Source organism: Rhinatrema bivittatum, chromosome 2, assembly GCF_901001135.1.
Source record: "Rhinatrema bivittatum chromosome 2, aRhiBiv1.1, whole genome shotgun sequence".
In the NCBI taxonomy this organism is placed as follows: Eukaryota; Metazoa; Chordata; class Amphibia; order Gymnophiona; family Rhinatrematidae; genus Rhinatrema; species Rhinatrema bivittatum.
In genome coordinates, this window is record NC_042616.1 from 726,162,656 (window position 1) to 726,182,964 (window position 20,309).

A 20,309-nucleotide genomic window follows, 5' to 3' on the forward strand; every position below is an offset into this window, starting at 1 on the left:
CCACATCTGAAACTAAGAGATAAAGCCAGCTGTAGCAGGATTTTTTTTTTTTTTTAAATGGGATATTTGCTTACTCTCTAACGGGCCGATACAGTAAAATCGTGGGAGAGCGCACACTCTCCTGTGCGCGCGATACAGTATTTTAATTTATTTTAATTAGGGCCGGCGGTAAAAAGAGGCGCTAGGGACACTAGCGCATCCCTAGCATCTCTTTTTTGACAGAAGCGGAGGCTGTCACAGCAGGTTTGACAGCCAACGCTCAATTTTGACGGCATCAGTTCTCAAACCTGCTGACAGCCACGGGTTCGGAAACCGGACGCCGGCAAAATTGAGCGTCCGGTTTTCGACCCGCCAGCCGCGGGCCCATTTTAAATTTTTTATTTTTTTTTATTTTTTACTTTTTTAAACTTTCGGGACCTCAGACTTAATATTGCCGTGATATTAAGTTGGAGGGTGCACAGAAAAGCAGTTTTAACTGCTTTTCTGTGCACTTTCCTGGTGCCCGGAGAAATTAGCACCTACCAGAATGGCCGAAAGTCCAGAAATGAGAAACTACCTCCAAGACCAAAATAGACTGGAAGAGAGTTATATAGTTTGCTTGAAATATATTGTCTTATAATATTTCAGTTAAAAGACAGAAACTGTTCTGAAATCTTGCTTTAAATGCCTTTCTTTCGAGTATTTAACGAGAAAAATATTTCCCTTACATTAAGAAGATTCTGCAGTACCCAAGAAAGGAAATAACTACAGTAAGTTCAGACAGCACAGAATGAGGAAGTACACTTTTGTTTCAATGAAAAATGAGACTAAGATGTATACATGACATCTAGCATATAGCCAATGGCCCCCCTTTCCCTTCCTATTTAGGGTGGTGACAGTATGGCTGACAGCAAAGTAAACTAAATTGCGCCTGTGCAGTCAGAAAGCCCTTGGACTGTTAACCCAGATTGGCTGTCATCCCATAACTGGATAGTAGTCCAGTACTAATTCCACAATTAAGGATACATAAGTTAGAGGTCTGGAAGTAGCCCTTTGCACAGAGTGGACAACTGACTCCAATTACTGTCTCCGTGTCACCTACTCCCCCATCAAGATCATCTTTTGTAGACATTGCTGAGGATGAAAAAGGGGAGCCATGATTCAGGAAGTGTCTAGTGTATATATCCTTTCTCCTGGTTGCCCATCGCATCTCCACTCCTCCCCTCACACTTTGGCCACTTCCTCTTGCTGGTGAGGCCTAGGAAATCTCACCAGCCTTGGCACCACTGCCGCCACTTCTTTGCTCCTCTTCCAATGGTGGAGCTCAGGACACTTCACCAGCCTTCCCTCTGGCGGTCCTGCTCCTGGTTTATCTTTTGCTGGTAGGCCCAAGACAATCCACCAGACCCTCCCTCACCCCCTACTGCCATATTTTTTTTTTAAAATCACTCTGTGGCTCCTCCCTCCCTCAAGTCCATGGTGGTGGCCCAGCCCCCACGATCACCCAGAGCCTTAATACTTACCTCTCTGAATTATATATAAGGGCCACAAGGAAAGCTTTCCGTCTGGCCCACAGTGGACCCTGTTCCCCTGCATGTGCTGATGTCGAATGAAAGATACAGGCAGTGTGTGTGCTATGCAATTTGAATGCCTCCAGTGCTTTATAACGAAAGTTAGACATCCTGAGCCAAAGACAATGGCATTTAACAAGTATGCAAGGTCATTTTCTGATAATGCCCATTGCCAATGGTACTCCTGCTAGGTCCTACTGCTAAGAGAAAAGTGAACTACAAAAAACAAAACAAAACATTTTTAAATTTTTTTTTCTTTTATCTTTTTTAAAACTGCTGTATCAGTAATAAGATCCAGCAGATCTCTACAATCAATTAGCGCCCTTAAATCTAGCAGGCAGCAGCACTGCAGTTTCTAATCTAGATTTTATTTTTGCAAAACAATACAATTTGTGGAAAATATGTCACAGACGTACCAATTTTGTATCATACGATCGTTTTCTGTATTTATTATACTCCACTTTCAGCTCCTCATATGCCATAAATTGGAGTGCTCCATGCGAGGTACCAAACAGACCAGGCACAAAACCCTTTAAAAAAAAAAAAAAAAAAAAAAGGCATTTACTGGAAGTTATGTTGCAAACTTACAAATATAGTACAGCCAAATTGTTTTCAAATATTGTGCACCAGATTTTGTTTTTTCCTTCTGTTTTTTTAAATGTTTTCCCGAGGCAGTAATCAGGGTACCTTATGGTTAGAGCACAGCACCAATTTTAACTGCATTTCCTACCACTTGCTGTGTTATCCTGAGCGAGTCACATGACCTCCTTGTAATCAAACTTACATGGTAAACTCTGAAGAAAGTTCAATTAGTTCTTACCTGCTAATTGTCTTTCCTTGAGTCCTGCCAGACCAGTCCAAACAAGTAGGATTTGTCGTCCCGTCCCCCCGACCCCACCAGCAGGGTAAAATGTTTTCATCTGATGGCCCTCCCTATATAGCCTGGGGTAGCAGAAAAGGCATCTGTAGTATCTTTGCCCAAGCTGAAGGTTACAGCTTCTCCTGGAACCTGACAAAAGAATATTGTAAATCATATTTATACATCAGATCCTTAATCGGGAACAAGTAGGAATGAGCATAATGACTACTCTCCCTCCCTGGGTAGCCCTTGGGTGAAAAGGAGGGAAACAAGAGATCTCTGCTCTCTTATTTTCTCTCTTTTTTTTTTTGTACCCCCGATCCCTTTTTGGGTAAGTTTTGGATTGGTCTGTCAGGACTCAAAGAAAGACCTTACTTATCCTGCAGATCAGTCGAGACAAGTGAGATATTCCTATCCCAGGAGGGAGTATCCTAGAGCTGCTTCTAATACTCCATGGCAAAGGCTATATCTCCTCTTCCTTGAAGATTCAGCCTATAATGTTTTGAAAAACATGAATGCAGCAATGCCTAAGGGGTTGCCCTACAAATCTCTACTGGATCTCCATCCATGAGGCAACCTGAGCTCTCATGGAGTGGGCCTTTAACCCTGTTGGTACTTGCTTTCCCTTTATTATATTCTAGCCATTAAGCCCGTAACAACGGGCTACATTAACATTTTTTTTTCAGTCCATTTCCTTACCCCTCATTCTCCCCTCCCTCCCCTCATTCTCCCCCCTCCCCTCAGTCACTCCCCCTCCGGATGGCGCAGACGGAAGATCTCCGCGCGTGAGGTCCCTCCCTTCCTCACGCGCGCCATCGCTACTGCTCGTCGCTGACGCCGCTACTGCTCCTTGCCGCGCCATTTTGGTTACTGGCAAGTTCTGACCGACGTGCTGCCCGAGCATGCGCGGTAGAGTTGCTCTCTACTGCGCATTTGCGGCACGTCGGTCAAGCTTCATTTATCTAGTAGATGCTGAGGCAATTGTTTCTTTAATCCATCTATTACTTGATGCTTTTGAGGCCTCTTTCCCTCTGCGTGCCTTGCAAACAATACAAAGAGTCTGACTTTCTAAACTTGTTCGAGGCTGAAGAGGCATCTCCTTACATCCAGAAATCTATGATCCTTCTTCTTCCCTAAATAAAGATCTCACTTCATAGTAAAATCCAGATGGGTTAACAGGAGATCCAATAGAAAAAAATAATAAAGTTTTCTAATTTAAAATTATTTTTTTAATTTTTTTGAATGGCCATCATATTTATAGTACAGCTACCAGCACATGAAATACTGTTCAATGTACCCTTGTGAAAACAGGGAGATAATTAGACAAATGCCCTATTTGCTAATAGTTATAATCATCAGTCATTCATTTTATGAACAAAATGCACTTTACGGTGTGCTACGGGAGATATGAGCTGCAATGAAACTGTCAAGGAATATCTAGAGTAAACATTTTCTTTTAACCTCTTCTTATAAACCCTGACACTGCTATGTTTCGGAAGGGTAAATCCCTTCCCTTCCTCAGGGGGAATAACAATGTTCTGTGAGGAGCAATACAACCCGGCACTCTGTGAAAACAGAGAAGGATAGAACAAATATGATCTGAAACACATCCTATTTAAACCTGAAAGCAGACTGGAATAAATACATAATATCGGAGGAACCATGCATATATAGAATAAAAAAAAATATTGAACATAAACTGAATAATACAATAATAAATGTATGTTAGGAAGAATAGACAAAAAAGTAAAGACCCCAACAAAAATAAGATAAATGAAATAAAATGTAACTGAATAAGTTTGAGACGTAAAGGAAATGAACTAAAAGAAAAGAACCTGATCCCCATATCAGAAAATAAGGGGGAAAGAACAAGCCGCAGATGTGAAGTGGAGATAAATGCCACTCTATAGTAGTGAAAACCAGAGAAAATTGCAGAGAAGCCCCACGACGGTGCAAGACACTAAAATTAAATGAATATCGAATGCCGTCACGTAAAAAACAAACAAACAAAAAACCCCCCAAAAAACCACATATAAACAATCCGTGAACCCAAAGAGACAAGAAAAATAGAGACAAATCCATAAATAAAAAAAAACCAAAACAACTTACTAAACCTTTGGAGCCGCTTAAATTTAAAGGAGCATTGTGGCATAGGAAGACGCTGATAAACAATCATGGAAAACAGACTTGAAAGGAACAAGCGACAAACGAACAGATTACTTCGACTCATTCTGAAATTCGAAAGGCACTGCATAAAAACGTAAAAATATGCAAAACTTATACTTAACAAAATTATAGTATGTTATTCAAGAAATGAGAACAGCGTCGCCGGCAATGACAGAGAATGTCCATAGTGTGTCAAAACCCCGGCATTTTAAAGAAGAAACGGCATGAAACTTAAGTGCTTCAAAGCACGGATGCTTGCGTGTCTGCCCGGGAGGGAACAACTTGCTGTAATCTGAGTGGGGTATGCAAAATGTAATACAAAAAATGCAGAGACCCAAACAAAATAAATGTTGAGAAAACTGGGGAAAAAAAGTGTGTGAGAAATAAATAATGGGTGATAAATCAGTAAAGATAAATAAAATGAAGAAAACAACCTAAGTAAGATATGACTTAAGAAGTAAGTAAAAATGTAAAAACCAGAACTAAAAGAGTCCACATTTACAGTTTATGTAAATATAAAAAGGGTCTTATAATAAATTCCAATCTATTTTGTCATTCATCCCAGATAGAAAAACAGATTCCCAACTTGAAAATTCAAAAACTTTCTCTATAATTAAGTTGTGACTTAATGTCACCACCCCTAGGTGAGAATGGAATGGTCTCAATGACTGTCCATCGTAGGTCCTGGAAAAGATACTTATATTGTAAGCAGCGGGATACCATTGGGGCACGTTCATCCCTAGTGGAGATACGGCCCCTATGTTCAATAAAGCAAGTCTTGATTGGTCGCGAGGTTCTCCCAGATATAACTGCTGACAAGGACACTGTATAACATAGATGAAATTATAAGATCTACAGTGTGGGGCAGATCTTCAAACCTGCGCGCGGGCGTAGATTTATTCTCGCAACCTGGCGCAAACAAATCTACGCCCGATTTTATAACATGCGCGCGCTGCCGTGCGCATGTTATAAAATCCAGGATCGGCGCGCGCAAGGGGGTGCACAATTGTGCAACTTGTGCGCGCCAAGCCGCGCAAGGCTTCCTCCATTCCCTCTGAGGCCGCTCCGATATCGGAGCGGCCACCGTTATCGTTGAAGTTACGCCTGCTGGCCGTAACTTCCCCCAGCACGGCGGTTGTTCCAGAGGCCTCAGTCGCGCCCCACACCGGAACGCCCCTTTTTCGAAGCCCCTGGACATACGCGCATCCCGGGGCTTGTGCGCGCCGCCCAGCCTATGCAAAATAGGCTTGGCGCACGCAGGGGCAGAATTTCTCGGGTTACGCACGTAGCCTTTGAAAATCTGCCCCTTAGTGTTGTGTTGTCTGGTAATTACCATGTTTGTTTGGTGGATGCCATCATATTCCAGTAATGGTGGTGGAACAGAAGTCACAATTATGATATGGATGTTTCTTTGGGAAGTTTGTGACGTGGGAATTTGAGGTCTGACCAGCCGTTGTTTGATGTTGGAGCCCTGTGCATATGAAAATAAAGGTGGTTGCTTGAAAATGTGATGCCAGCTCAGCATGTGTCAATGTTCCTGATAATATTTTTTATTCTATCCGCCATGTTAGAAAACTTTAGAATGCAGACCATTGCTGGGTGATGGATTTGGCTTTATACTGTAGTAATTGTTTATCAGAAAAACGTGCTCGGGTGAATGCTCTCTTCAAAACCTTTTTGGGGTACCCTCGTGCACAGAAATGAGAGAACAGGTCTGCAGACTGCACCCAAAAATCAGAACACAGGCGTCTAAGGGCAAAATAATTGGCCCACAAGTTTAAAGGGCAAAGATGGAAGCTTTCAAAATGCAAATATTATTGCGATATTTTCTTACAAAACAGGGTGGTGTGCATACTTTTTCCTGTTTTGCAGATCAAAATATCCAAAAAAGATAACTGAGATTGATGATATCATATGGTGAATTTTAAATGTGTATTTTGCTGATTTAACCACTGATCCCAGATGATCCCAGAGTGTTTGAATCTTTCACTGGAGGCCTGGTGTAGGATCAATGTCAATTTTGTTGTAGAATTTCACATTATCCAATTTACTATGTATCTCACATATATAGTCAGTTGTGTTCATAAGAACTACTGCCCCGCTTTCGTCGGCGGGCTTGATGGTAATATCTTGTTAGAAGCAAGGATTTCAAGACTCTATTCTTTTCAAAAGACAACTTGAAAAAAGTATGTGAAAATGATTGTTCAATAGTTTCAAGGTCATGTAAGACCAAATTCTGGAAGGTCAATATATGTGGATCAATAGGGCCTGGAGGGTTCCATGTGGAACATGGTTTGACAATTGAAATATCAACTGTAGCACCCTGGAATTCAGAAAACAACTTAATGCAAAGATTACGAAAAAGCCGATGCAATAAAATCTTTCAAAGGGGTTATATGTAGAACTGTGGGAACAAAGGACAACCCCCAATTGAGAACACTTTCTTCCATCAATGTCAGAGAGTATGATGATAAATTAATCACGGCCGACTGAAAGGAGTCTGTGACCGTGTGAAAGGTCTGTGCCACTGTATTTCTTCCTGGATGTTGCAAATTGAGATTCTTCCCTTGTGACATTCTGAAACTTGGTAAAGAAATTGCTTGGTTTATGCCAAATTCTGACACTACTATTTTTAGAAAAGATGGGATTGTTGTAATCCTGACTTTCTCTTTGGAAAATGAGAGGTAAGGGTCTTTACAGGACAGAGTCTGTAACTCGGATTTTTCTTGCCAAACATATCGCTACCAATTGTTTGATAGCAAACGGTTTTTAATGTTAAAAGAACCACCGTAAAAGAATTACCGTATTTTTCGCTCCATAAGACGCACCTGACCATAAAACGCACCTAGGATTCAGAGGGGGAAAATTAAAAAAAAAAAAAAAAATTGTGCTAAACCGACTCTGCGTCTGGGCGTCTTATGGAGCAAATTAGGGGAGTGCATACCTTTTTTTTTTCTCCCCATTTGTTTTCAGGGTCTGGGGAGGGCCATTTCGGTCCACTCCCCAGATCAGAAAACTTTTTTCTCTGGGAACCCCCCCCCCCCCCAAAAAAACCCCATCCCAACCCTTTAAATTAACAACCCCACCCTCCTGACTCCCCCAAGACCTGCCGACTTAATTTACCGCAACCCCCCCCAAGACCTGCCGACTTAATTTACCGCACCCTCCTGACCCCCCCAAGACCTGCCAAACGTCCCTGGTGGTCCAGCGGGGTCCAGGAGCGGTCCCTCACTATGTCACTGGGACCGACCGCTATTGGTCGGTCCCAGTGACATAGTGAGGGCAAAGGGCCGTCGGCGCCATTTTGATTACTGGCAGCCGACGGCCCACGCCCAGGAGATCGTTCCCGGACCGCTCCTGGACCCCCGCTGGACCACCAGGGACATTTGGCAGGTCTTGGGGGGTCAGGAGGGTGGGGGGTTGCGGTAAAACTAAGTCGGCAGGTCTTGGGGGAGTCAGGAGGGGGGGGTTTTGTTAGATTTTTGTTTGTTTTTTTTATATTCGCTCCATAAGACGCACATACATTTTCCCCCCACTTTTGGGGGAAAAAAAGTGCGTCTTATGGAGCGAAAAATACGGTAAGTGGTTCCAATGGAGCCTCAGTGAATGTCCCCAGGACAAAGTTTAGATCTCATGGTAGTATTAGTGGTCTTATGGCCTGCTCCCTTCAAAAAACTAGTTACATCTGGATGAGATACAAATGGGGCACCATTAAACCAGTTTCTATAACATGTTATAGCTGCTAGCTGTATTCTTAATGAGTTTACTTTTAGGCCCTTCTCCAATCCATCCTGGAGAACCTCCAAGATAGGGGGTAACTGTGCTTTCTTCAGAGTCATTCCTCTCTTTCTACATATTGTCTCAAAGAACTTCCAAATTCTTGCACACTCTAACGAGTTTGATCTCTTCCTTGCTTTAAGCAAAGTTGATATTATCTGTTATGAATACCCACTCCTATCAAACTTTCTCCTTTCAAGAGCTATGCCATAAGACAAAAAAGCAAGCCTTTCCAGACCCCACCTGACCATTAATTCACCAACAACTACAGTCAGACACTCTCTGAACATTGCAAACAATTGTTCGTTCCGTTAAATTCCTCTTGCCTTTCCTTCTCCTCCCAGTTTTGAACACCCCTGTTTATTGTAACTTCAGAATTTCCTTTCACTTGTTACTATTTGAGTTTATTTGCATTTTCACCCCCTGTTAAATGTAAACCAGCATGATGTGATCCTTAGCTCGAATGCCGGTATAGAAAAACACTAAATAAATAAATAAAATTGAACTGATCTTCCATGACCACTGGTCCCTGCCTTAGTAAGCCTTTATTTTGAGTAAACGCGGTGGTTCTTGTTGCGTGAGCGTTACCAGATCTGTGTACCACAGGTGTCTCATCTAATCTGATGTTACTAGGATGACTAGGCCTGGATGATTTGTGATTTTTCTCAAGATCTTTCCCACCATTGTTCATTGTAGATATAGGGATACGTGGGTAAACGGAGGAAAGTGCCGGTTAGGGGCACTTGTGTATTACTCAACCACTAAGGAGAGGATTTTGAGTTTTGTTACGAATTGTTCTTGGAGGTGAGTAAGAAAAAACAATTGTCAAGTCTTGTGGGTATTTAAATTGCGTAAAAGGCTGCTGTTAAATATGGTTTTGGTTTTTAGATCTTTAGCTGCGGATACAACAGCAGGAAGAGGTTTCGATTAAGATGCAGAATTGCCAGTATGGGTAGGTGGCTGAGATATATATGGAATATTTATAAGGTATATAGGGTAAGGAGAAGGGAATGGTTAGATGTGTTTGAAAAGGTCTTATTGGGTGAAATCCTTTTTTTAGAACAAAGGCTGTGGTAAAATGGAGTCCATTATGGGTGTGGGTAATGGTTTATTAGATATCTTTTAAGACAATTTGAACGTGAGGAAATTATTATAAAGGGGTAGATAAAACCTTTATATAGGATTAACTGGAGATATTTTGCAGAGGGAGACATTTGAATAAAGTTTATATATATATATAAAATTTAGATAAAAAGAACAATTTTTTGAGTTATGTTTTGTCTTTTGTGCATTTATTAGATACAGAACTTGGTTATGTATGACAAGAGAGTGGGATTTTGAAGAAGATTTGTGATGTTTCTACTACAGAAGTTATGCTCCATATAGAAAGAACTCAATCAAGATTGAATCCTTGGTTAGATTATTATACATTCCCTGACGAAAGCCGCCAAGGCGAAACAAGGGGCCCCGGTGGGATTAATGAAATTCAACAGAAAGGAACAGGATTGATGAAGTCAGGGACTAGTGAAATTTAATAGAAAGGAGTTGGATTAATGATATGTTTTAGATTTTGTATGTTTGTTGTTTTTAACATTCATTATGTATGATGATAAGTAGTGAGTATGTATGTGAATGGGTTATGGACTGAGAATGATGAAAGGGTTATTTCAGCTTTATGAAATTATTGATGCACTTTATTGAGAAATAAATACCATGGAATTAATGATGCACTTTGAGATATTAATATAAATGATTACTATATAATTTATATCTCTAAAGATTGTTTAGCCTTTTGATATTGCTCTGAAGAAAATAAATAAAAAAGATTGATTTGAGTATATTAATGGTGCTTGTATTTTGCTCCATATACAGTAATGCTTTTCTGGTCAACTCTGTGTTAAGGAGTCTATCCCATGGAGTCCCAACCTCTTCTTTGACTAATAAGTACTTTGCCTTAGAATTCTTGTATGTTGCCATTAAACCCCAATGGGGGGCCACCTGCATCTGACCTTGAAACAACTGGGGCATCTGGCCGAGTCATCGCTGCAGACCGTGGGTCACTGTCTGTTACCATGGCTCTTTTTTCCTCTCTTGTTGCTTTTTTTTTTTTTTTTTTTTGAGCTTCTTAAAAGGAAAGAGTTGACTTTTTGTCCTTCAAGGGAAATCTAGGAATCTTAAGACTCGAATGTCCTAGTGGGAGGGAAGAACAACTTACTGACTGTCTTCCCTGCTCTCCAGCCCCCTTGCTCAGCCAAGGTCATCCTGGGGGGAAAACAGCCTAATCATGAGACTGTTGCCCCAGAAGCCTGCTTCCTCCGCCTTTCCTGCTGTCCTGGAATTTGCCTACAACTTGCCGGAGGCAGAGAACTACTATTGCTTTCCCTGCTGCATCAGGCTATATAGAAAGGAATGTCAGGTCAAAACATTTTGCCCTCTGCCTTTATCTGCTGGTAAGGAAGGGATGAATCCCACTTGTCTGGACTGGTTTTCAGAATAAGGAAGGGAGATATCTTTGAAGTATACTAATGAAACAGGAGACTTAGGGCATCCCAACAGATGCCCTTTAAGTAAAGAATCACCTGAGCTACAGGATTCCAAATTATCCCTATAAACTGAAAAGCAAATTGTTAATACAAACAAAAAACACACTTTGAAATGTCTGTATGCCAATGCCAGAAGTCCAAGAAGTAAGATGGGAGGAGTTACAGTGTATAACAGTTAATGATGAGAGACAGAACTGGCATCTCAGAGACCTGGTTGAAGGAGGATAACTAATAAGACAGTGTTATGTCAGGGTACAAATTATATTGCAATGAAAGAGGGATCACCTTGGTGGTGGGGTGGGCATAGAGTCCAACAGGATAAAGATCATACAAGATCTATATAGATAGAAATCCCATGTGTGTTGGGTAAGAGTATAGTGATAGGAGTATACTACCATCCACCTGGCCAAAATGATGAGACAGATGATGAAATAAGAGCAGCTAATAAATCTGGCAGTGCAGTAATAATGGGAGATTTCAATTGCCCCAATATTGACTGGGTAAATGTAGCATCAGGACATGAGAGAGATGTAAAGTTCCTGGATAGAATAAATCACTGCTTCATGGAGCAACTGGTTCAGGAACCGATGAGAAGAAGCTATTTTTTTTTAATATAATTCTTAGTGGAAAAACAGGATTTGGTGAGAGGTAACAGTGGTGGGGCTGCTTGGCAATCGTGATCATAACATGATCAAATTTGAACTGGAAGGGGATCAACATGTAAACCTACAGCTCAAATACTAAATTTTCAAAAGGGTAACTGATAACATGAGGAAAATAGAAAAAACTATTAAGTTAAAAGTTGTACACTTTTAACTTTTGCAGCTGCAAAAGTTAAAAGTGTACAACAGTCATGAACATTGTTTAAAAACACCATCTGAGTTCTAGCCTTCCAAGGGAAGGGATCAAAGGATCTTAAAAGTGCAGTCCAGATGTATTCCATGCATTAGGAAAGGTGGAAGGAAGGCCAAATGGTTACCAACATAGTTAAAAAAAATAGGAAAAAGCATGAGCGTGCGCAGAGCCCCGGGACGCGCGTAAGTCCCGGGGCTTCGTAAAAGGGGCATGTCGGGGGCATTCCGGGAATGACGCGGCATATTGGGGGCATGACGGGGCGGGCCCGGGGCCGTGGTGCCGGCCTGGGGGTGTGGTCGAGGCCTTCGGACCAGCCCCTGGGTCGGGTGATGGCGCGCCAGCAGCCCGCTGGCATGCGCAGATTTACGCCAACCTTTGTTGGCGTAAATCTGCCAACAAAGGTAAGGGGGGGGGGGGGTTAGATAGGGCCGGGGGGGTGGGCGAAGGAAAGTTCCCCTCCGAGGCCGCTCCGAAATCGGAGCGGCCTCGGAGGGAACAGGCAGCGCGCGCTAGGCTCGGCGCACGCAGGTTGCACAAATGTGCATCCCCTTGCGCGTGCTGACCCCGGATTTTATAAGATACGCGCATATCTTATAAAATCCAGCGTACTTTTGTTCGCGCCTGGTGCGCGAACAAAAGTACGCGCTCGGGCAAAATTATAAAATCTACCCCAAAATCTTTAAAAATATAACTAAAGCAGGAAACCTGCAAGGGAGTTGGTTGGACCGTTAGATGATGAAGGGGTTAAAGGGGTTCTTTGGGAAGATAAGGCCATTGCAGAAAGGCTAAATTAATTCTTTTCTTCTGTGTTTATTAATAAGGATGTTGGGGAGATACAGGTTCCAGAGAGTTTTCAAGAGTGATGATTTGGATGAACTGAATCAAGTCACAGTGAACATGGCAGATGCTGCAGGCCAGATTGACAAACTAAAGAGTAGCAGATCACCTGGACCTGATGATATGTACCTCAGGGTTCTAAAAACTCAAAAATGAAATTTCAGATCTATTAATAAAAATCTGTAACTTATCATTAAAATTGTCCATTGTACCTGAAAACTGGAGGGTGGCCAATGTAACCCCAATATTTAAAAAGGGCTCCAGGGGAGATCCGGGAAACTATAGACCGGCAAGCCTGACTTCAGTGCCGGGAAAAATAATGGAAAGTATTCTAAAGATCAAAATCACAGAACATATAGAAAGACATGGTTTAATGGAAAACAGCCAGCATATAGAAACATAGAAATGACAGCAGAAGACGACAAAACGGTCCATCCAGTCTGCCCAGAAAGGCTTTCACACTTATTTTTTTCAAACTTATCTGTTACTCTTGCCCTTTTAAGTAACGTTTTGGTTCTATTTCCCTTCCACCCCTACCATCGATGTAGATAGCAGTGCTGGAGCTGCATCTAAGTGAAGTATCTAGCTAATTGGTTTAGGGTAGTAACCGCCGCAATAAGCAAGCTACTCCCACGCTTGTTTACCTAGCCTGTGCAATTCAGTCCTTGTTGATTGTTTGAATATAAATCCTCTTTTCTTCATTCCCCCTGCCGTTAAAGCAGTAAGCTGCGCTGGATATGTATTCCAAGTGGAGTATCAGGCTTGATTCAGGGTAGTAACCATCGTAACAAACAAGCTACACCCATGCTTATTTGTTTTAACCAGACTATGTAATTCAGTCCTTGTTGGTAGTTGTCTGAATATAAATCATCTTTTCTTCATTCCCCCTGCCGCTAAAGCAGAGAGCTATGCTGGATATGCATTGAAAGTGAAGTATCAGGCTTATTTGGTTTGGGGTAGTAACATGGATTTACCCAAGGGATGACTTGCGTCACAAATCTGCTACATTTTTTTGAGGGGGTTAAACATGTGGATAAAGGTTAAGCAGTGATTAGGCTTTTGATAAGGTCCCTCCTAAGAGGCTTCTAAGAAAACTAAAAAGTCATGAGATAGGAGGCAATGTCCTTTCAATGATTGCAAACTGGTTAGAAGACAAGAAACAGAGTAGGATTAAATGGTCAGTTTTCTCAGTGGAAAAAGGTAAAAAGTAGAGTGCTTCAGGGATCTGTACTTGACCTGGTGCTTTTTAATATATTTATAAATGATCTGGAAAGGGATACAATGAATGAGGTGATCAAATTTGCAGATGACAAAAATTATTCAGAGTAGTTAAATTAATGTAAATTGTGATAAATTGAAGGAGAACCTTGCGAGACTGGAAGATTAAGCATCTAAATGGGAGATGAAATTTAATGTAGACAAGTGTAAGGTGATGCATACAGGAAAAATAACCCATGCTGCACTTATACAATGTTAGGTTCCATATTAGAAGCTACCACCCAGGAAGAAGATCTAAGTGTCATAGTGGATAACACAATGAAATCGCTGGCTCAGTGTGCCGCGGTGGTCAAAAAAGCAAACTATGTTAAGAATATTAGGAAGGGAATGCAAATAAAATGGAAAATGTCATAATGCCTCCTTATCATTCCATGGTGGGACCGTACCTTGAGTACAGTGTGCAGTTCTGGTCACTGCATCTCAAAAATAGATTATAGCTGCACTGGAGAAGGGCAACCAAAATGCTAAAGGGGATGGAATGGCTCTAAATATGATGAAAGGCTAAAGAGGTTAGGGCTGTTCAGTTTGGAGGAGAGATGGCTGAAGGGGGATGACAGAGGTCTATAAATCATGAGCACTAGAACTGGTAAATGTGAATTGGTTATTTACTCTTTTGGATAATTGAAGGACTAGGTGGCATGCCATGAAGTTAGCAAGTAGCACATTTAAAACAAATTGTAGAAAATTCTTTTTCACTCAATGCACAATTAAGCTCTGGAATTTGTTGCCAGAGGGTGTAGTTAAGGAAGTTAGTGCAGCTTGGTTTAAAAAAGGTTTGGATAAGTTCCTAGAGGAGAAGTTCATTAACTGTTAATCAAGTTGACTTAGGGAATAGCCACTGCTATTACTGGCATTAGTAGCATGGGATATACTTAATGTTTGGGTATTTGTAACCTGAATTGGCTACCATTGGAAACAGGATGCTAGGCTTGATGGCCCATCGGTCTGACCCAGTATGGCAACTTCTTATGTTCTTATGATCCTGTAAACTGTATATCTACCTTGCACTGTACTGTTTACAATAGCAACATTATATAGATTATCTCAGAGATATCATGTTTTTCTCCCATAACTATATTTCTAGCTAAATAAGCCATCAGATATTTCTCAAGTGATTTCATAAACAGAAACTCAACCACATCCAAAACCATTCCATATTGCTTATAACACAGTTTGCTTTGAACATATGGAAACTAGTGCAGCAGAACAAAGAATGGGGTAATCTGCAATGAAACAGTGTACTTCATTATGATGGCCTGAGGATTCAGCTTTAAATATCAGCTCCTTAGTGAAGGCCAGCCAAGGAGCTTACCACACTTTCTTCCCTGCAGCCAAGCATTATGCATCAACATTCATTTCAAAAAAGGTGACAGAAAGATCCCAAACTCTCTGCATTACTTATTATAATCACGAATTCCAGCATTCATTCATGCCTACAATGATCCAAAACAGGGAGATGCATTAAAAGAGCACAGACCTTGTACAATCCAGGCACACCTTCGTTCTTGTATATCTTTACAAAAGCATCAATCATTCCTCTGTATTGGCGCTTCGATGGGTCAACACCAGCATCATACTGGAGGATAAGCCGAGTCTTTGTAACCCATATAGGATTTGTGAAACAGAGGGTCATGGCACCTAAAAAAAAAAAAAAAAAAAAACTCCAAAAACTCAACTTCATCAAAATATAGTTTCCTACATATTAGTACTGAAAGTTGCCATAGAAAAAAAAACATTTTGAGTAGAAATTACACTAGATACAGAGCGCCAGTAATGAAGCCCTGAATTTTCAATGATCTCAACTCTAATTAAAACCATTGTCAACTGAAGAAGTGGGGAGTAGCCTAGTGGTTTAGAGAGCAGTGGGCTGGGAAGCAGGGATCACCGACACTGCTTGTGATCTTGGGCAAAGTCACTTTATAATTCGCATTGCCTCAGGTATCCCTTTAGACTGCAAGCCCTTTGGGGCAGGGGCTTATCATACCTGAATACTTATTTATCACCATTGTACGGCACTGTGTAGGTCCAGTAGTGCTATAGAATGAGAAATTACTATTTACCTGATAATTTCCTGTACTTTAGACCAGACAGATGAATCCAGAACCAGGCGGGTTATGCACTTCTACCAGCAGGTGGAGATGGAGCAAAGCTGACATCACAGTATATATACTCCTGCAGTGACATCATCCCACCAGTATTCTCTGCAAAAGCCAACTGTGGACGGACTAATAAAACAATTAATAACAGATTCCAGCACTCAGCCAACAAGAAGCACTGAACTCAGACAAAGAATGTATTAACACAAGTCTGGGGACTGGATTAATACTTAGCAATAACCCCTGGAACATGTAGCCAGGCAGGACAACTATAGCACAATCATTCGGTAGCCAAGAGCGAGAAGCTGGAATCATCTGTATGGTCTAAAGAACAGGAAATTTTCAGGTAAGTAGTAATTTCTCATTTCCTAGCATCCAGACAGATGAATCCAGAACCAGTAAAATACAATCCTAGAAGCTACTCCCGAATAGGGTGGGAGGCTAGATGCGGTCCAGTCAAAACCACACGAGCAAAGACTGCGTCCTCCTGGGCCTGTACATCCAGACGATAATACCTGGAAAAGGTGCGTAAGAAGGACAATGTCGCAGCTTGGCAAATGTTGACGGGAGACAACAATCTAACTTCCGCCTATGACACTGCCTGAGCCCTAATGGAATGAGCCTCAACCTGACTAGGCAACGGCTGTTCAACAACATCCATGTACGTGCTGTGACTATCTCCATAATCCAGCGAGCTATTGTAGCCCGCAAAGCTAGCTCATCCTGTTTACTACCACCATGGAAGGCAAATAGGCGAACCGTCTTCCTGAGAGGTCTAGAAACCTCCAGATACCTCACGATATGTCTCTTAATATCCAAGGACTGCAACAGGTGACATTCCTTTGCATGTTTCCCTATCCAGGAATGGCAGGGAAAAGGACTGATTCAAGCAAAAATCTAAGACCACTTTTGGCAGAGAGGAAGGAACAGTACACAGCTGTATCACCCCTGGAGTCACTCAGAGGAAAGGCTCCCAGCAAGACAGGTCTTACAGTACGGATATTCTACGCACTTAACAAGGCACCACAAGAAACACAGTTTTCAAAGTCAGTAACTGCAAGGAAAGTTTATGCATCGGTCAAAATGTAGGGCCTGCCAAGAAATCCAAAAGCAGAGTAAGACCCCCACACAATGGCACAAGTATCCGCAAAGAAGGATGAAGATGTTTCACTCCTTTCAAAAAATGGCCCATATCTGGATGAGCCGACAAGGAACCATCAAGCCTGTACCTTTAAGGAATTAAGAGCCAGCCCTTTATTCAATCCATTCTGCAAAAATTCCAAAATAAGCAGGATCTTCACAACAAGCCTCAAACACTTACCAAACTCACACATAGGTTAAGGAAGTAGAGAACTTTCTTGCTCGTTGCAAGCTGGTAATCACTGCAGTAAAATATCCACGCTATTGCAACCGAGCCCTCTCAAAGGCCATACCATAAGACAAAATTGAGTTGGATCTTCGTGAAGAACAGGCTCCTGCTGCAGCAGATCCCTGTGTGCCGGAAATCGGAGGTCCACCAGAAGCCTTCGCAGATCTGCATACCATGGTCTCCAGGGCCAGTCTAGTGATCCCCCCGTGACTCTTAATGTTCCGAAGCATGCAACATGGGCCATGGGGAAAAGGCATAGAACAGCTTGCCCTCTGGCCACGCATGCACAAGGGCGTTGATGCCCAGGGAATTTGGATCTCTCCTGCGACTGAAGAAACAAGGAACCTTTGTAGTGCGAGAAGTCGCCAGCAGGTTCAGAAACGAAAGGCCCCAGCGATCCACTATTAGCTGAAATGCCTTGTCTAACAATTTCGATTCTCCTGGACCCAGACTCTGTCTGCTGAGAAAGTCTGCTCTTATATGGTCTTTTTCTGCAATGAGCAAGGCTGAAATCTCCCGAAGATGCCCTTCTGCCCATTCCATAATTTGGGCCTTTCCTGCGACACTTGCTGGCTCTTGGTTCCTCCATGCTGATTGATGTAAACTACCATCATTACATTGTCCAACATTATTTGGACCGCTCAAACTGTAAATGAGCCGATTGATGCTCCACAGACACTCTTCTGTACTCCAGCGCCCTTGTGATCATCAATAGAAGCACCTGTGCCAACAATCTTCTGAATATTACCTTTTGGCAGGAAAACCCTGCCCTGCTTTGTGTCGAACATCAAGATACTCTAGCACCTGAGATGATTGAAAATTGCTCTGGGCAAGGTCCACCACCCAACTGGGCTCCTGCAACAAGGAGAATACCTAGTATGATACCAGGAGGCTCTTTTCCAGAAACCTGGCCCGAATCAGCCAATCATCCAAATACGGACGTACCAGAATCCCATCCTCCACCACCACCACTATAACTTTGAAAAACGTTCTAGGTGTGGTGGCCAGACCAAAAAGGCAGTGCTGGAAACTGATAATGACGGGCACCAGAACCACAGCCCTTAGACTGAAGAGCCTTGAGAATGTTGATTCCATTGCCTGTCTCTTCTGCGGGGAGTGGCAAGGAGACACCATGAAAAGGTCCCAAGGAACACTGTGAAACTCCAGTGCATAGTCTTCTCATATCACATCCAGAGCCCACTTGTCTATTGTGATCTCTACCCACCTCTGATAAAATATCCTGGAGGAGGGTCAGCACACCTGCATTAAGAAGTTCCGGGTAATCCACTACTGGAGGCTGTGCCTCGTCTGGGTGGCCTGAGATGAAGGACTGGGATCTACCCAAAAGCTGAATCCTTTCCTCATACTGAAGGCTCATAGAGCCCTTTTCTCATTCTCCACTAATTGAGGAACTGGGTGCTCTTCCACTTATTGGCCATCTCCTCCAGTTCACTCCCAAACAATAACAAGCCTTTAAAAGGCAACTTCATAAGGATAGACACTGAGAGGCGGATTTTAATAGCCCTGCTCGCCGGTGCGCCTATTTTACATAGGCCTGCCGGCGCGCGCAGAGCCCCGGGACTCGCGTAAGTCCCGGGGTTTTCCGAGGGGGGCGTGTCGGGGCGGGGGCCGATCGGTGCGGCGTTTTCGGGGCGGGACGCGGGCGTGGCCGAGCCCTCCGGAACCGCCCCCGGGTTGCATCTAGGCGCGCCAGCGGCCCGCTGGCGCGCGGGGATTTACTTCTCCCTCCAGGAGGCGTAAATCCCCCAACAAAGGTAGGGGGGGGTTTAGACAGAGGAAGGGAGGGGAAGGTGAGGGGAGGGCGAAAGCGAATTCCCTCCGAGGCCGCTCCGATTTCGGAGCGACCTCGGAGGGAACGGAGGTAGGCTGCGCGGCTCGGCGCGCGCCGGCTACACGAAATCGGTAGCCTTGCGCGTGCCGATCCGGGATTTTAGCGGCTACGCGCGTATCTACTAAAATCCAGCGTACTTTTGTTTGCGCTTGATGTGCCTACAAAAGTATGCGAGGGCGCCCTTTTTTAAAATCTACCCCTGAGGGAGCACTGAGAGGAGAGGATCACTTTGCTGGTGGCTGAAAGGAATCAGTAAGTTTTTGCTTGGGAAGTATTCTTTTTTAAAAGTATTGGGGCGAAGTTAACTTTTGGGAATATTATTTAGTGTGTTTGTGCTTTTAATAGTCAGTAAGGCAGCTAATAAACAGAAGTTAGACTGTATTTTTAAATAATCAGTCAGTAAAGCAGCTAATAAGCAGTAGTTAGAGTGTTTGTATATTAAAAAAAAAAAAAAAAAAAAGTAGCCAGAAGCTAGCAGCAGTGTATACCTAATTAGGTAAAAAGGGTGAAAAGTTCAGTTCAGTTACTCACCTTGGAAAGGTAGTGTGATTTGGTTTGATTAGGTAACACATTTGTTAATCAAGAGAGCAATGAGTCACTCTGGCTAACTAATTGAATTTAGACTGTTTGTCATAGTTGGAGATTCAATTATTAGGAATGTAGACAGACGGGTGGCTGGTGGGCGTGAGGATCGCCTGGTAACATGCCTACCTGGTGCGAAGGTGGCAGACCTCATGCGTCACCTAGATAGGATTTTAGACAGTGCTGGGGAGGAGCCGGCAGTCGTGGTACATGTGAGCACCAACGACATAGGAAAATGTGGGAGGGAGGTTCTGGAAGCTCTTAGATAGAAAGCTTAAATCCAGAACCTCCAGGGTAGCATTCTCTGAAATGCTCCCTGTTCTACGCGCAGGTCCCCAGAGGCAGGAAGAGCTCCAAAGTCTCAATGCGTGGATGAGACGATGGTGTAAGGAAGAGGGATTCAGTTTTTTAAGGAACTGGGAAACCTTATGGGGAAGGGGGGGGGGAGTCTCTTCCGAAGGGATGGGCTCCACCTTAACCAGGGTGGAACCGAACCAGACTGCTGGCGCTAACCTTTAAAAAGGAGATTGTTCTAGTTTAAAAGC

The 20,309-nt window shown here is 42.8% G+C and overlaps 1 protein-coding gene across 1 annotated transcript in view; it reads right to left on the reverse strand.

Annotated features, from left to right (window-relative positions):
- The window catches only part of SLC25A32 (solute carrier family 25 member 32), a 98,944-nt gene that overhangs the window by 30,146 nt on the left and 48,489 nt on the right, over positions 1–20,309 (reverse strand). Inside the window, exons 4-5 of the mRNA XM_029591857.1 lie at positions 15,343–15,503; positions 1,967–2,080 (exon numbers count right to left, since the gene is read on the reverse strand). Of these exons, the coding sequence (XP_029447717.1) occupies positions 1,967–2,080; positions 15,343–15,503 (275 nt within the window). The remainder of the gene's footprint in view (positions 1–1,966; positions 2,081–15,342; positions 15,504–20,309) is intronic.